The following is a 12,577-nucleotide window of genomic DNA, read 5'->3' as shown; positions in this document are numbered from 1 at the left end:
TTGTCAGCGGCAGCGGCCGACGGAGCATGGCGGGGCGGCGAAGACGGCTCAGCGATGCGCAGCTTGTCAACGTTTGTAGTGGAGGCATCGGGAGGATGTGCCGAAGCCCAATGACCGGATGCAAGGCGCAGAGGTTCGCCGGAGCGGGAGATGGAGGCCCGTTGGTGAGTGGTCGGAGGTGGAGAAGACGAGCACAGCGCGGCCGATTCTGGACGTCCCAATCGTATTGCTCTGGTAGGGTTGGTCAGGGAGGCCTTCCAGAGCTCCTAGACAAGGTGGTGGAGCTCGTGGTGTTCTCTGGCCACGAGAATGATGGCCGCCAGCGACCGGGTAACGGGGACGAGTTGCTCCTTGTGCATGCTAGGGAGGCGGGTGGCTGCTAAGCGGTCTGGGTCTCCTCCATGACCAACGCTGCTAGCTAGCTTAAGGAGGTGGCGAGCAGGGAAGGAGGGCACACCGCCGGCCGGAGCAAGTTGCGCACAAGCCCGCCGTGCAGCTACAGGAAAAGACCGGCGCCTAAGGGAGGAAGATAATAAACAGACTCATTGACATGTGGGACCCACGCCTCCTCTGCCACGTCATTTGCCACATCAGTCGGTCAAAGTTTTTGGTCTTCGCCACGTCAGCTTGACAGTGGGCCCTACCTGTCGGTTTCACTGTTTTCGCGACCAAATTCGAGCATCAGTGCTCCATGTTACGTATTAGGCTCATTTTTGATGTTTTTTTGTGCCCTGATTCAAATTTGGTACCAAGTTGTTACCCTAGCCTCAAGTGCGGTGGTTTTGCGTAAATAACTCTAGTATGAAAGAAGAAGAAATATCCATCCAGCAAGTGGTAGCTTGATTTTTTCTTTGAAACCTTCATTTCTAAATGGAGCTGCTTCGAGATCAATCGAAACCACCCATTTCTCACCATATTGCCATGACTTTTGTTAATAAAATGCCACCATGTTTATACTTTATACAATAATTAATAGATATATTCCCATATCGTAAAAATAAATTAATACCTGCCAGCACAGAAAATTATACAGTAATGTTTCCCTTTTTTTTGCATGGAGTTTTCCTTTCATACTACTCATTTAGAGGTAGTACATTAAGGCGTATATAATCACCAGCGAAACGGTGAAAAAAGGGCTGTATTAATACGTACGGGATTCGTATGCGCCTGGTGGGATCGATTACTGTCCTCCACATAGCAAAACGACCAAGATACGTGAGTAGGAACAATGGAGTGCCACCGTACTGTTAGTTCGGTCGTGCTCGTGCTCGTGCTGCTGCTCCGGTGGCCGGCGTTGAGCTTTGCGTCGGTGCCGGTGTCGAGGACCATCACCGTGGACAGTAAAGGGGGAGGAGATTTCAGGAGCATTCAGTCGGCGGTGAACCACGTCCCGGACGGCAACCGCGAGTGGGTCAGGATCCACGTCCGGGCAGGGGGCTACAGGTACGTCTTGCTACACAGTTCGGTATTGCTTCAAGATGTGGTAAGCAAGTATGGTTATGATGGTATACGTGGTGCATGCAGGGAGAAGGTGACCATCCCAAAGGAGAAAGGCTACATCTTGCTCGAAGGGGAGGGCCACTCGAGCACGGAGATCTACTTCGACGACCACGCCCACGGCGGCGCCGATGCGATGCTGACGCACGAGACCGCCACCTTCAGTGTCTACGCGGACGACTTCGTTGCCCGGGACGTCGCCTTCACCAACACGCACAACCGCGTCAACAAGAGCCACGTCACCCAAGCGCTCGCGGCGCTGGTCGGCGGTGACCGAATCGCCTTCCACCGCTGCGCCTTCAACGGCTTCGAGGACACGCTCTGCGACAACACCGGCCGGCACTACTTCCGTGAATGCTTCATCAAGGGCGGCGTCGACTTCATCTTCGGCTACGCCCGGTCCATCTACGACGGCTGCACCCTTGTGTCCAACATACCCTCGCGGTACGGCCGCCACCGTGCCGGGTGGGTGACGGCGCATGCCAGGCGCCACGCCGGCGACCCCGGCGGTTTTGTGTTCAAGGGCGGGGAGCTCCGAGGCACCGGGCGCCAGTACCTCGGACGCGCGTGGAACAAATACGCCACGGTCGTCTACTACCACGTGAACATGTCCAACATCGTCGTCCCGCAGGGGTGGACTCCCTGGTACGCCGGCAACGATACTAACGATGTCCTGTTCGCAGAGGTTGGGTGCACCGGCCCCGGGTCAGACATGGCCGGGAGAGTGTCATGGGAGAAGCATCTCAGCGAGGCAGAGGTGAAGAAGTTCGTGGACATGAGCTTCATCGACGACGGTTGGCTAAGCAAGCAACCATAGCCCGGGATCGATCGGATCACGAGTAGCTGGCTGCACACATATAGCATAGGAAATAGCAGGATGAATTGCGAGCTTACACTCATTTCACCTTGCGCGCGGTCTAGAGAGGAAGGGGCCGGGCCTTCTTTTTTTTTCACAGGAAAAGGACTTTATTTCTCAAACAATAGAAAGGTTATTCACAGTAAGGTGAGAAATAAAATCCGGGATTGAACAATCCCCAACTTTTGAAGATCTACTACTATGGAAAAAATTTGCAATGCTATCCGCTACTCAATTACCTTCACAAGAAAATTTTATAACTTCAAACACGGACAAGTTGAGCACCAGTTCTTTGCATTCCAAAACCACAGCCTTTCCGCTACAAAATACTCTTCCTGATTTAGTGGATCGGCAGCAACCAAACTATCAGATTCGATGATTAGTGAGCTGCACCCAATCTTCGCTGCCATGTAGTAGCCATTGCGAATAGCCATTATTTCCGCCATATCCACAGAAGGGACATGCGGTATAAAGCATGAGGCTACCATGGCAAACTAAGCCATGGTCATCGCGAGCTACTGCACCCGTACCTCCCATCATATTTTCCGCACAAAAGGATACATCCACATTAATTTTAACTATCCCTCTCTTTGATTTTTGCCACATGTGATCACGTTTCAGCACTGGTCGGTTAGGAGTTGCAGCACGGACAAAGTTTGTTGCTAGAGCTTTGATGGACATTGCCGTTCGGTCTGGTTGACAGAATGTTTCACCTTTGATAGACTGTCATCACTGCTACTAGATAAACCAGCTACCAACTGCAATAAGTTCAGCCATTGGTAGATCACTTATACAGTTTTATCGTCTCATAAGGCGGGTCATAGTGGAGTGTAAGAGTATATAGACTAGTAACATGTATATGTTACTAGTCTATGTTACTACCTTTATAGTGGGTAGTGTCATATCTCTACTCCTAATGTCTGAGTTGTTAGTCTCGCCTCACTCCGGTTAATTCTTTCCCACCGTTTTTTTATCCCACCAACACATTTAAATTGGATTTTACCCATGATCTATTTAAACCGATTTTATCTGCCAATAAGATCAATTTTTGTTGCATTTGGTAACTTTTATATGGAAAAGAATAAATCATGATCAATTTTAATTAATTTCTGCAGATCAAATCTGTACTACTAAAACAGAATCTCTACTTTTATATGAAAAAAATCTTCCTCGTACTACCCCACGCAAAAATAGATTGAAGGAAACATCCACCCTCGACTCATATGATCTCCACCTCCACCCGGACTTTCCGCTTCCCCAGACATGACCCATCTGCACCCCGTCTCCCGTGTCCAATTCCTAATGTCTCTCCACTCACTCCGGTTAATTCTTTCCACTGTCTTTTATCCCACCAACACATTTAAACCAGATTTACCCACGATCTATTTAAACCGATTTTATCTACCAATAAGATCAATTTTCAGTGCATTTGGTAACTTTTATATGGAAAAGAATAAATCATGAGCAACTTTAACTAATTTCTGAAGATCAAATCTGTACTACTAAAAAAGAATCTCTACTTTTATATACTCCCTACGTTCCTAAATACTTGTCTTTCTAGGCATATCAATGAGTGACTACATACGGAGCAAAATAAGTGAATCTACACTCTAAAATATGTCTACATACATCCGTATGTAGTACTTCCACGATCTCCACCTCCACCCAGACTATCCGCTTCCCCGGACACGACCCATCCGCACCCCGTCTGCCACGCCCACCCAGCGCCTGTCCATAGGACGACGCACTCTCCGACGACCCCCCGACACCTCCTCTTCCGTGGGAGTGACTCCCTCTACGCCCATCTATTATGTGCCGCCCAGCCCGTGGACCTTTCGCCATGGCCGCAGGGTACGCATGGTCTGGACCGGCACTGCACCCCAACGGTGCAGGCAGCGAAGAAGGTCTAGGAGGAGAGGCATGGCTGCGCAGGTCAAGGAGGAGGAGGAGGAGGGCTCAGCGTAGTGTGCGCTTGCCAGAATACCCATGTCGATGGGCGCCACCGCTTTCGTTGGCGGGGTCAATTTCGTCGCGCCCCATCGCCCCCAAATCCCAACCACCTCGATGTCGATCCTGTGTCTATCCCCAAAGAAATCGCTGCAGTCGGCCTCCTCCTTCCTCGCTCGCTTGGAGCAATCCGACGTCTCATTCTGTCCTCTCACCCACGACCACTCACTTCCACGCCGCCGACCCCTGCTCCGTCTCCTCCCGCCACCCCCTTGCCCCGAGACGTCTTCCGCTGCAGATAGAGGAGTCGACAAGTTCACCGAGACCCATGGCCCGACTACACTTGTCGGAGCCATCAAGAGGGACTAAGCAAGCCGACCCGCATGACGTGCTTATAGCATCTCACCGGTAGCTGCGGTGAAGGCGCGTGCCGCTGAGCAGACCAACAACCCGGACTTCAGGACGTGATGTCAAAGGTGCGTTGATCTTGATCTCTCATTTGTTTTTGTGATTCTCCTGCCCGTGCGTGTAGCACCTGATGCTCCCGCATTCCAGAAATTTTGATAAATTGTGCTATTCTTATCTTCTTCCAGTAGCACACCGTGTGATCCTCTACCTCTTAAATGTTTAGTGGGATCTTCCTTGCCTTGTCTTTGACACAGCCATGATTGATTGGGCGTTTTGACTTCGGAGTTGTGTCGTGAGATTATTTTGGTGCAGATTGTAATTTAGGTGGAGGAATGATTTTCAGATCAAGTGGAGCATTTTTTTTGTTCGACAGAAATATATGCCCTGGGTCTGATAGCAGATTGATTAAAACCATTGTAAAAACACACATTGAGAATTGTTGGATCAATAATTATTTCCTGCAAATTGAAATAAAAAATCCTTAATAGTTATGAACCTGGAAAAGGTTTACTTCTTTCTTTTATTAATATATTTTATCATGTTTTTGGATAAAATGTTTGGAAACATGTTTGCGTTAGCTGTAATGGTAACAAGTTGTGAAGTTACACCTACATGTAATAGGTGGATCATTTGTCCCTCTAACAAACAGGGTCATATCAGATAATCCTTGGTTAAGATATATATATAAAGCACTAGCAGATATAAAATTCTAAAAACATTGTTTAACCTGGTCGGTGCCTTTGGCAGATGACAATACATGCACGTAGCAAACCTTACTTTCCATGAGATGGATTGAATCTTATGGTAGACTAACTACCCAAAGCTAGCCGGTGGCTTGAATGATTGATTAGCAACACATGCGTAAATGAAAGCTGATTGGATAGCCCTAGTAGGCAACATGTGTATTGTTCATATTTCTTCTACTCACGGTGGTTACAAACTATGTTTATATTTTTTCAACTCACGGTAGTTACAAACTATGTTTATATTTCTTCAACCCGCGGTGATTAGAAGCTAGGAGCTACTGATAAGGAGATTCTCTGGTTGAGAATAGAAGGACGAGCATGTCGCCTTCGACCATTAGACTGTCATGCACAAGGAGTTCCGCAAGATGGCCAAGGCTGTGAAGAACCATGTATTAGCATTTGAACAACCTTATCATTCTTTCTGTTCGTTGTGATGCTAGGTGTTTTGATTAAGTACCCTAAATGATAACTGGTTTCGGAAATGTGTATTGTGATGTACCCCAACATGTAAGAACCACCCCTCTGCTTGCATCGAAAGGTGGAACATAACAGTTTTTTAATTTTCAGCAGGGACTGTGTTATGAATTCTGCAGGCGCTATGCCATTAATCAACTTGGAAGTCACATATTACGTACACTGCCCATTGGGTGAGGTCAGTAGAGTAAGACCTTCCCTCAGTTTCTACCTACCAGTTCCTTATATTTTCCTTAACTCATTGCCAGTTCCTCAGATGCTATGCGTTTTCTGATTTTGCACCCCCCCCCCCCACAATTTTTTTTTTAGGTTGTAAGCTTTGACTCCCCAATTAATTAGTCTCGAAGAACTCGTTCCCAGTAGATACCAACTTAGATACATGGAATACACTGGTCTTCTTTATTTATGGTTTGTATATACATTTTCCACATTTTCCTCAGAGCATGTAATACTTTCTCATAAGTGTTACTTCAACCAAATTTGCCTGTCACTGTAAATATGAGATTATCTTATAGTTTGACACTTTCATGCTTTCTGGTTCTGCGTTATATATCCACTTCTCAAGTGTTCTTGAAGCTACAAGTAGCATATTTTGATAAGGTCCAGTATACATGGGTCTATGATATTTATTGTATTAACTTCAACTCAAATGTATGTTTTTTTCATAGTCTAAGAAATTTTGATAGGGTCCAGTACCCATCCTCTTCCTCACGGCATGGGTGCTCGTCACCTCCATCGCCTTGCGTGTAGGTCGATCTCGAACAGGCCACGCACCACGCTCCAAATCATCAAGGTTTCTTACTATTTACTGGCCTTGAATTGGTGCTGCTTTGGACCACCTTCTTGATTGGTTCGTGCGCGTGTGGGTTTTGTTAGTCTTTTGCGACATGAGAGGAGCATAGACTAGGAGACCATGTGCAGCAGACATTGCTGCGCTGGATGACATTGTGCGGACGGCATGAGAGGACTGTATCGATTCATTGATGGGTGCAAAGGACTTTCATAGTAAGAAGATGCTAACCTTTTGACAGGAAAAACATAAACAAAAAGGAAATGACAATTCTAAGATTTCTTTAGTATTTCTGTGTAGCAGGAGGTTCCAAAGTAACGGGCACTGCTAAATCAGATTACATACTGTTCAGAAAGAAAACACATTCATCTTCATTTTAGAGATTTGATAAAGTAAGCATAATTTAGAATCCAAGACAAAGTACCAACTATCGTTTTACCGAATACAACTACGTGTGGTTTCTTGTTTTACTCAGCAATCACCGGTGACAATTACGATGTGTTTTTCGCCATTCATGTTATATCTTTAATTTTATCATGATATATGCGAGTACATGTCAAGGGGTTTGCAGAAAGTAAGAAAACTAGGAGACAAGCCCGAGTCACCTTATTAGGTGCTGATGGAGGAGACGCAATGAGGTGAAAGAGATACATAGAAGGTGATGATTGGAGAGACATAATGGTGAAAGAGATGTGATGGACATAGAAGAGTAAAGCCACGAGGATAGAGATATGTGTTACACATAGAAGGAGGAAGCGAGGACATCGATCCACACTTCCGAAGACATAGATAAGAACAACAAGATATCACACTTCACACATCGACCAACCAACGGCACAACATATCATCCTCACTTGCATTGTACCTATGAAGACTAAAATGAAACACTTAGTTGGATGCATTTATCTGATATTGTTCTATGGCAACGCACGAGCATTCTGCTAGAGAGGATGTAGACATAATCATATATTATATTATTAGTAGTATGTACATGTTCCTAAATAATTTTTCTTACTCAGTCATGATCTTAGATTCAACATGATATCTAAAGCTCCGGGTGAAGGCAGATATTCAGATGCCGACAACACTTTTTGATGGGGGGGGGGAGGGGGTGAGATGCGGCAAACGCCCGACGTTTGGGTGTCTGGGAGAGCATGAGACAACTGGCTATGCGAAAAGAGAGTTAGAAGAGTGGCTATCTTTTTCTTATTTATTATCTTCAGTGAAAAAAGAAAGGATCGGCTATTTATGTGATGACATAAATGTCACATAACCTAACAAGTCATTTATAGATAATAGACCAAAAAGTTATGTATAAATGAGCCTAGAATTTTATAGCTCATGAAATGCTCAACAACATACATCATATTTTTTTTCGTCATAAGGCAGAACATTTAACTTTATGTTACAACATGAAAATGGCTTAGGAGACATCGGATCTGCCTTATTGGACGGGGGGAGGGGGAGGTCATGGGCGGCGCATGCCTCCTTCCTTTGATGGCGGGGGCGGATCGACACAAACATGTGGGGAGGGGATTGGGGCGGAGAGCAGGGCAGTTGGCGGGGAACTCCTCTTTGGCGTTCCATGGGGAAGTATGATGTGAAGAAGAGATGGCGCAACGAAGAAGGTGAGATGGGAGTCATCCATTTTTAAAGGAGAGGGCTAAAGCAAGAAACGTCCAGCTACGACGAGAAATTGAGGGAAGGGAAGGGTTCGACAGAAAAGGGAAGGGTGCCTTGTGGGTGGAGTTTTTGTGTTGGGCCTGCGTGTTGAAGATAACATGGCGGATAGTCCGTACAACCACATTTCTCCCCAACACATGTTCTGAATTTGGGGTAGCCCGGACTATCCAGACGGTTGAATTTTGAGGAGCCAGCTGGGCGCGCGTACATGCCCGGACGTACGAGGGAGAAATGATCTTTGATCTTGGAGACAATCTTACTCGCTTGTTTGATTCATTTATATCCATTGTCCCTTTTAAGAAAATGCATTATAGCCCGTAGCAACGCACGGGCATTCTACTAGTACTAGATGAGTCTCGCGCATTGCCGAGGAACAACCGTATATCTCTACGCGTAAAATCATCGTTTTCATAGAACTAAAAAAACTCTATAACTGCATGACAATGTGGTAGCCAAACTAAAAAAACTCCCATCATCAAGCAAGTGTGGGAAATATAGATCATCCCACGTAAGAAAAGGAGATCAGCCAACTCCTACTGCATAATGGGATTATATTTTGTTTTTGACGTGTTGATGGGATTTAAAGCTCAGTCACTTGCATGCTACCGGTGCATGCTTGCATGCGGGGACATGTTTATGAGATTTAAAACCCACTCACATGCATGCGACCGTAAGTTTCTGCATGTTTGCATGCGGCTTAGTGCGGAGCCTCTCAAAGTCTAGATCAGACGGCTAATATGTACTGATTTAGTTTATCTAACGGCTGCATTAATTTTGATGATGTGGCTCAAGGAGAAGGTAGAGAATTCCTATTAGTGGGGGCTAGCTATTTAGATATAGTAGATATGTGGTAACATAGATTTGTTCAATTATTACTTTGTAGACTCATTTTGCATCAGAAAACGCTATGTGATGGAAACATATTATGTTATTCTATTTACCTCTCTCCTTATTAAGGGTTGGTTTGGTTGGCATCCTCGTCATGTCGCTACAAGAAATATGTCAACTTGTGACCATCACTATTGGTCACTGAATGCTCATTGTTTTCCATTTGTGACCTTTTTGTGGCAAAAACAGATGGTCGAAAGCTGGCCGTCGTAAACTGAAATTAACGACCTTTCTTCTGAAATAGTTGTAGACGTTTATGACCAAAAAAAGGTCGTACATTTAACGGCCAATTATTTTGGTCATTAGCAATCCTCTCACACCACGTCAGATCCACCGTGGCAAGCTGACGTGGCAGAATTACAACCAAATGAAAAGGTCGTAAAATAGAATCAGCCCGGTCCATTTCGGCAGTCTACATGGGCCAAGCCCAATAATTCAGCCCATTTAATGTTTTTTCTCTATTTATTTTGCTTATCTGCATGGTCCTGGCCGAATAATTTGGCCTTTTTATTTTCTGGGAATGGAGCCTTTTTCTAATGAATTTTTTAGTCCACTATTGTTTTGGGCCACAGCTTTTAGTCTGGTTCTAATTTGGGCCATGGCCTTTTTATTTTCTGGGATGCAACCTTTTATAAACTTTTTTCTTATAGTCAACTCTTCTTTAGGCCCAAGCCTTTTTAGTCGAATTCTTGTTTGGGCCTCGGCCTTTTTAGAGCCCAGATTCATATTTTGCATAACTTTAGAAAATGCATAACTATAAACAACAAGGCCCAGGTTCACAAGTGATTCACAAGCCCGGGTTCAAACAACAAGATCCACATAACTTCACAGAAAATAAACACAAGTGCTCCCAGGTTCAAACAACACATGTTCACAGGTTCACAAGTGCAAAATGCAACAAACTGCACAGGTTCACAGGTTCACAACAAGATCTAAAGAGAGCCATCAAACTACGACAAACTGCATAAGATCATAGGTTCAAAGAAAAAATGCTCATCAAACTACCTTAGCTCCAAAGTGAGCCATCAAGTGGGATAACTTCTCATCCTGCTCTTGAGACTTCTTGCGCATCAGCTCAAGTTCCTTGTCGCGTGCAGCTTCAGCTTCTTCCTGTTGAGGAACACAATATTTCAAAAATTTCCTACGATCATGCAAGATCTATCTAGGAGATGCATAGCAACAAGAGAGGAGAGTGTGTCCACGTACCCTCATAGACCGAAAACAAAAGCGTTAAGTAACGTAGTTGATGTAGTCGAACGTCTTTGCGATCCAACCAATCAAGTACCAAACGCATGACACCTTCACGATCTGCACACGTTCAGCTCGGTGACGACCCTCGTACTGTTGATCCAGTTGAGGTTGAGGGAGAGTTTTGTCAGCACGACGGCATGATGATGATGAAGTTACCAACGCAGGGCTTTGCCTAAGCACTACAACGATATGACCGAGGTGGATATCTGTGGAGGGGGCACCACACACGGCTAAGACAACTGTCAACTTGTGTGTTCTAGGGTGCCCCCTGCCCCTGTATATAAAGGAGCAACGGGGGGGGGGGGCAGCCTTAGGGCCCTCTCCTCTCTCTCTCATAAGGCCCATGTTGGCCCATTAGTCCCCCCGGGGTTTCCGATAACCCCCCGGCACTTCGATATTTATTCATTGACCCCGGAACTCATCCGGTCTTTGAATAACATCGTCCAATATATCAATCTTTATGTCTCAACCATTTTGAGACTCCTCGTCATGTCCGTGATCACTTCCGGGACTTCGAACTACCTTTGGTACATTAAAACACATAAATTCATAATACCGATGGTCATCAAACGTTAAGCGTGTGGACCCTACGGGTTTGAGAACTATATAGACATGTGTTGGGTCCTACGGTAGGGTGCGTTGACTGCAAATTAAAATTTCCCTACGTGCAGAACAACCAAGAACATGCTACGGGAGATGGATCATAGATCATTACCACTAGACGCGCAATGCCGTGCAGCGGAAGAAGAGTTGGGGCAACGCGTCTTCGTGGATCTTTTCCTCCTCGTCCAATCTCCCTCGAACAGCCAGTGGTCGGTTCCCACGTACAAGTTTGCCAGAGCGGCGCAAGTGCACCGCCTCTAACGGTATCCGCGCGTGCAGGAGGAACATCGTGCGGCGGACTGCTAGGTCCGATCACACTACCATCTGTGAGTGGAGGTGTCTATTCGCAACACATGCAAACCCTAGTGACAGCGCCAAAGCGATCAATCCCATGAGTGTGCGGCACCTCCACTTTATATAGGCGTCCGTCATGGGCTCAACACTTGGGCCTCGCACGGACCGTAAAGCCCATAAGTCTACTCGGCCACAATCCGAATACAACTCGGATCGCATCCGACTAGTGTCCTTTGATCCGACCTCGTAGGTTCCTTCCCTTAAGCGCGCGACCCCTTAGGTTCAAGCCGGCTTGGTCGTAGTTCAGATCACCTACGAACTGCATGGTTGGTAGCGGCCCGTAGCAAGGCATGCCGAACACCAAGCAGACTATGGAGCTGGTTAGGAGAACCTATACATCATGCTTCTGTTCCCTTTGCCACACGATGCATGTTGTCGGGCTCAAGGCGAGTCTGTCATCCTTGTGCTAGCCCGACCTCTTTCTTGTTCCATTAATGCCGACCATAAACCAGATTATCTCATAATCCTTGTCGCATGGCCATGCTTATCCTGGTCGGATCACACAAGGGGCCCAGAGTATATCTCTCCTGATCGGAGGGGCAAATCCCATATTGCTCGACCATGTCTCGCAGCATGGGTCTGGACAAGCCCGAAACCTACCTTTGTAACTACCCAGTCATGGAGTAGCGTTTGGTTGGACCAAAGCAAGTCTGTCATCATCCCGAGTACATGCGCCAGCTCAGGTCTTAGGGCATAGAACGTATGTTGTACTAGAGACTTACAGATGACATATCGCTGCGTCTCATAGTTGGGTCTGTCCGACTCGGACCTTATCTCAACTCGGATCCGACTATGTCGAATCTGACCAGATCCTTCCGAGTCCATATTATCCAGTTAGCATCCAATGCTCCATGGCTAGTGAGGCCAAGCCACTGACCGTGTCATATGCTAGTCTAGTCGGCTGCGCGTCCACACAACCCTTTCGACTAGGGACCTTTTTTAGGACAGTCATCATACAATGTATAGTACCACAAACAAGTCACGTACTTGCTGATACACATCATGGATAATGTCCAAGGACGATCTTTATTCATAAACACATAAGAAATATCATCATACATGATTGTCTCTAGGGCATAT

General features: G+C 46.1%; 1 protein-coding gene across 1 annotated transcript; it reads left to right on the top strand.

Moving 5' to 3' along the window:
• The first annotated feature begins 1,184 nt into the window (after nucleotides 1-1,184).
• On the top strand, nucleotides 1,185-2,407 carry LOC125541052 (probable pectinesterase 66). Its single transcript, XM_048704543.1, has 2 exons — nucleotides 1,185-1,443; nucleotides 1,525-2,407. Exons 1-2 carry the CDS (start codon nucleotides 1,229-1,231, stop codon nucleotides 2,312-2,314), a joined length of 1,005 nt encoding a protein of 334 aa, XP_048560500.1. The 5' UTR covers nucleotides 1,185-1,228; the 3' UTR covers nucleotides 2,315-2,407.
• Nucleotides 2,408-12,577: the final 10,170 nt, after the last annotated feature.

The sequence above is a fragment of the Triticum urartu genome, chromosome 2 (genome assembly GCF_003073215.2).
Source record: "Triticum urartu cultivar G1812 chromosome 2, Tu2.1, whole genome shotgun sequence".
Taxonomy (NCBI): domain Eukaryota; kingdom Viridiplantae; phylum Streptophyta; class Magnoliopsida; order Poales; family Poaceae; genus Triticum; species Triticum urartu.
The sequence above is the reverse complement of the archived record's forward strand: the minus strand, read 5'-3'. Positions and strand labels throughout refer to the sequence as shown.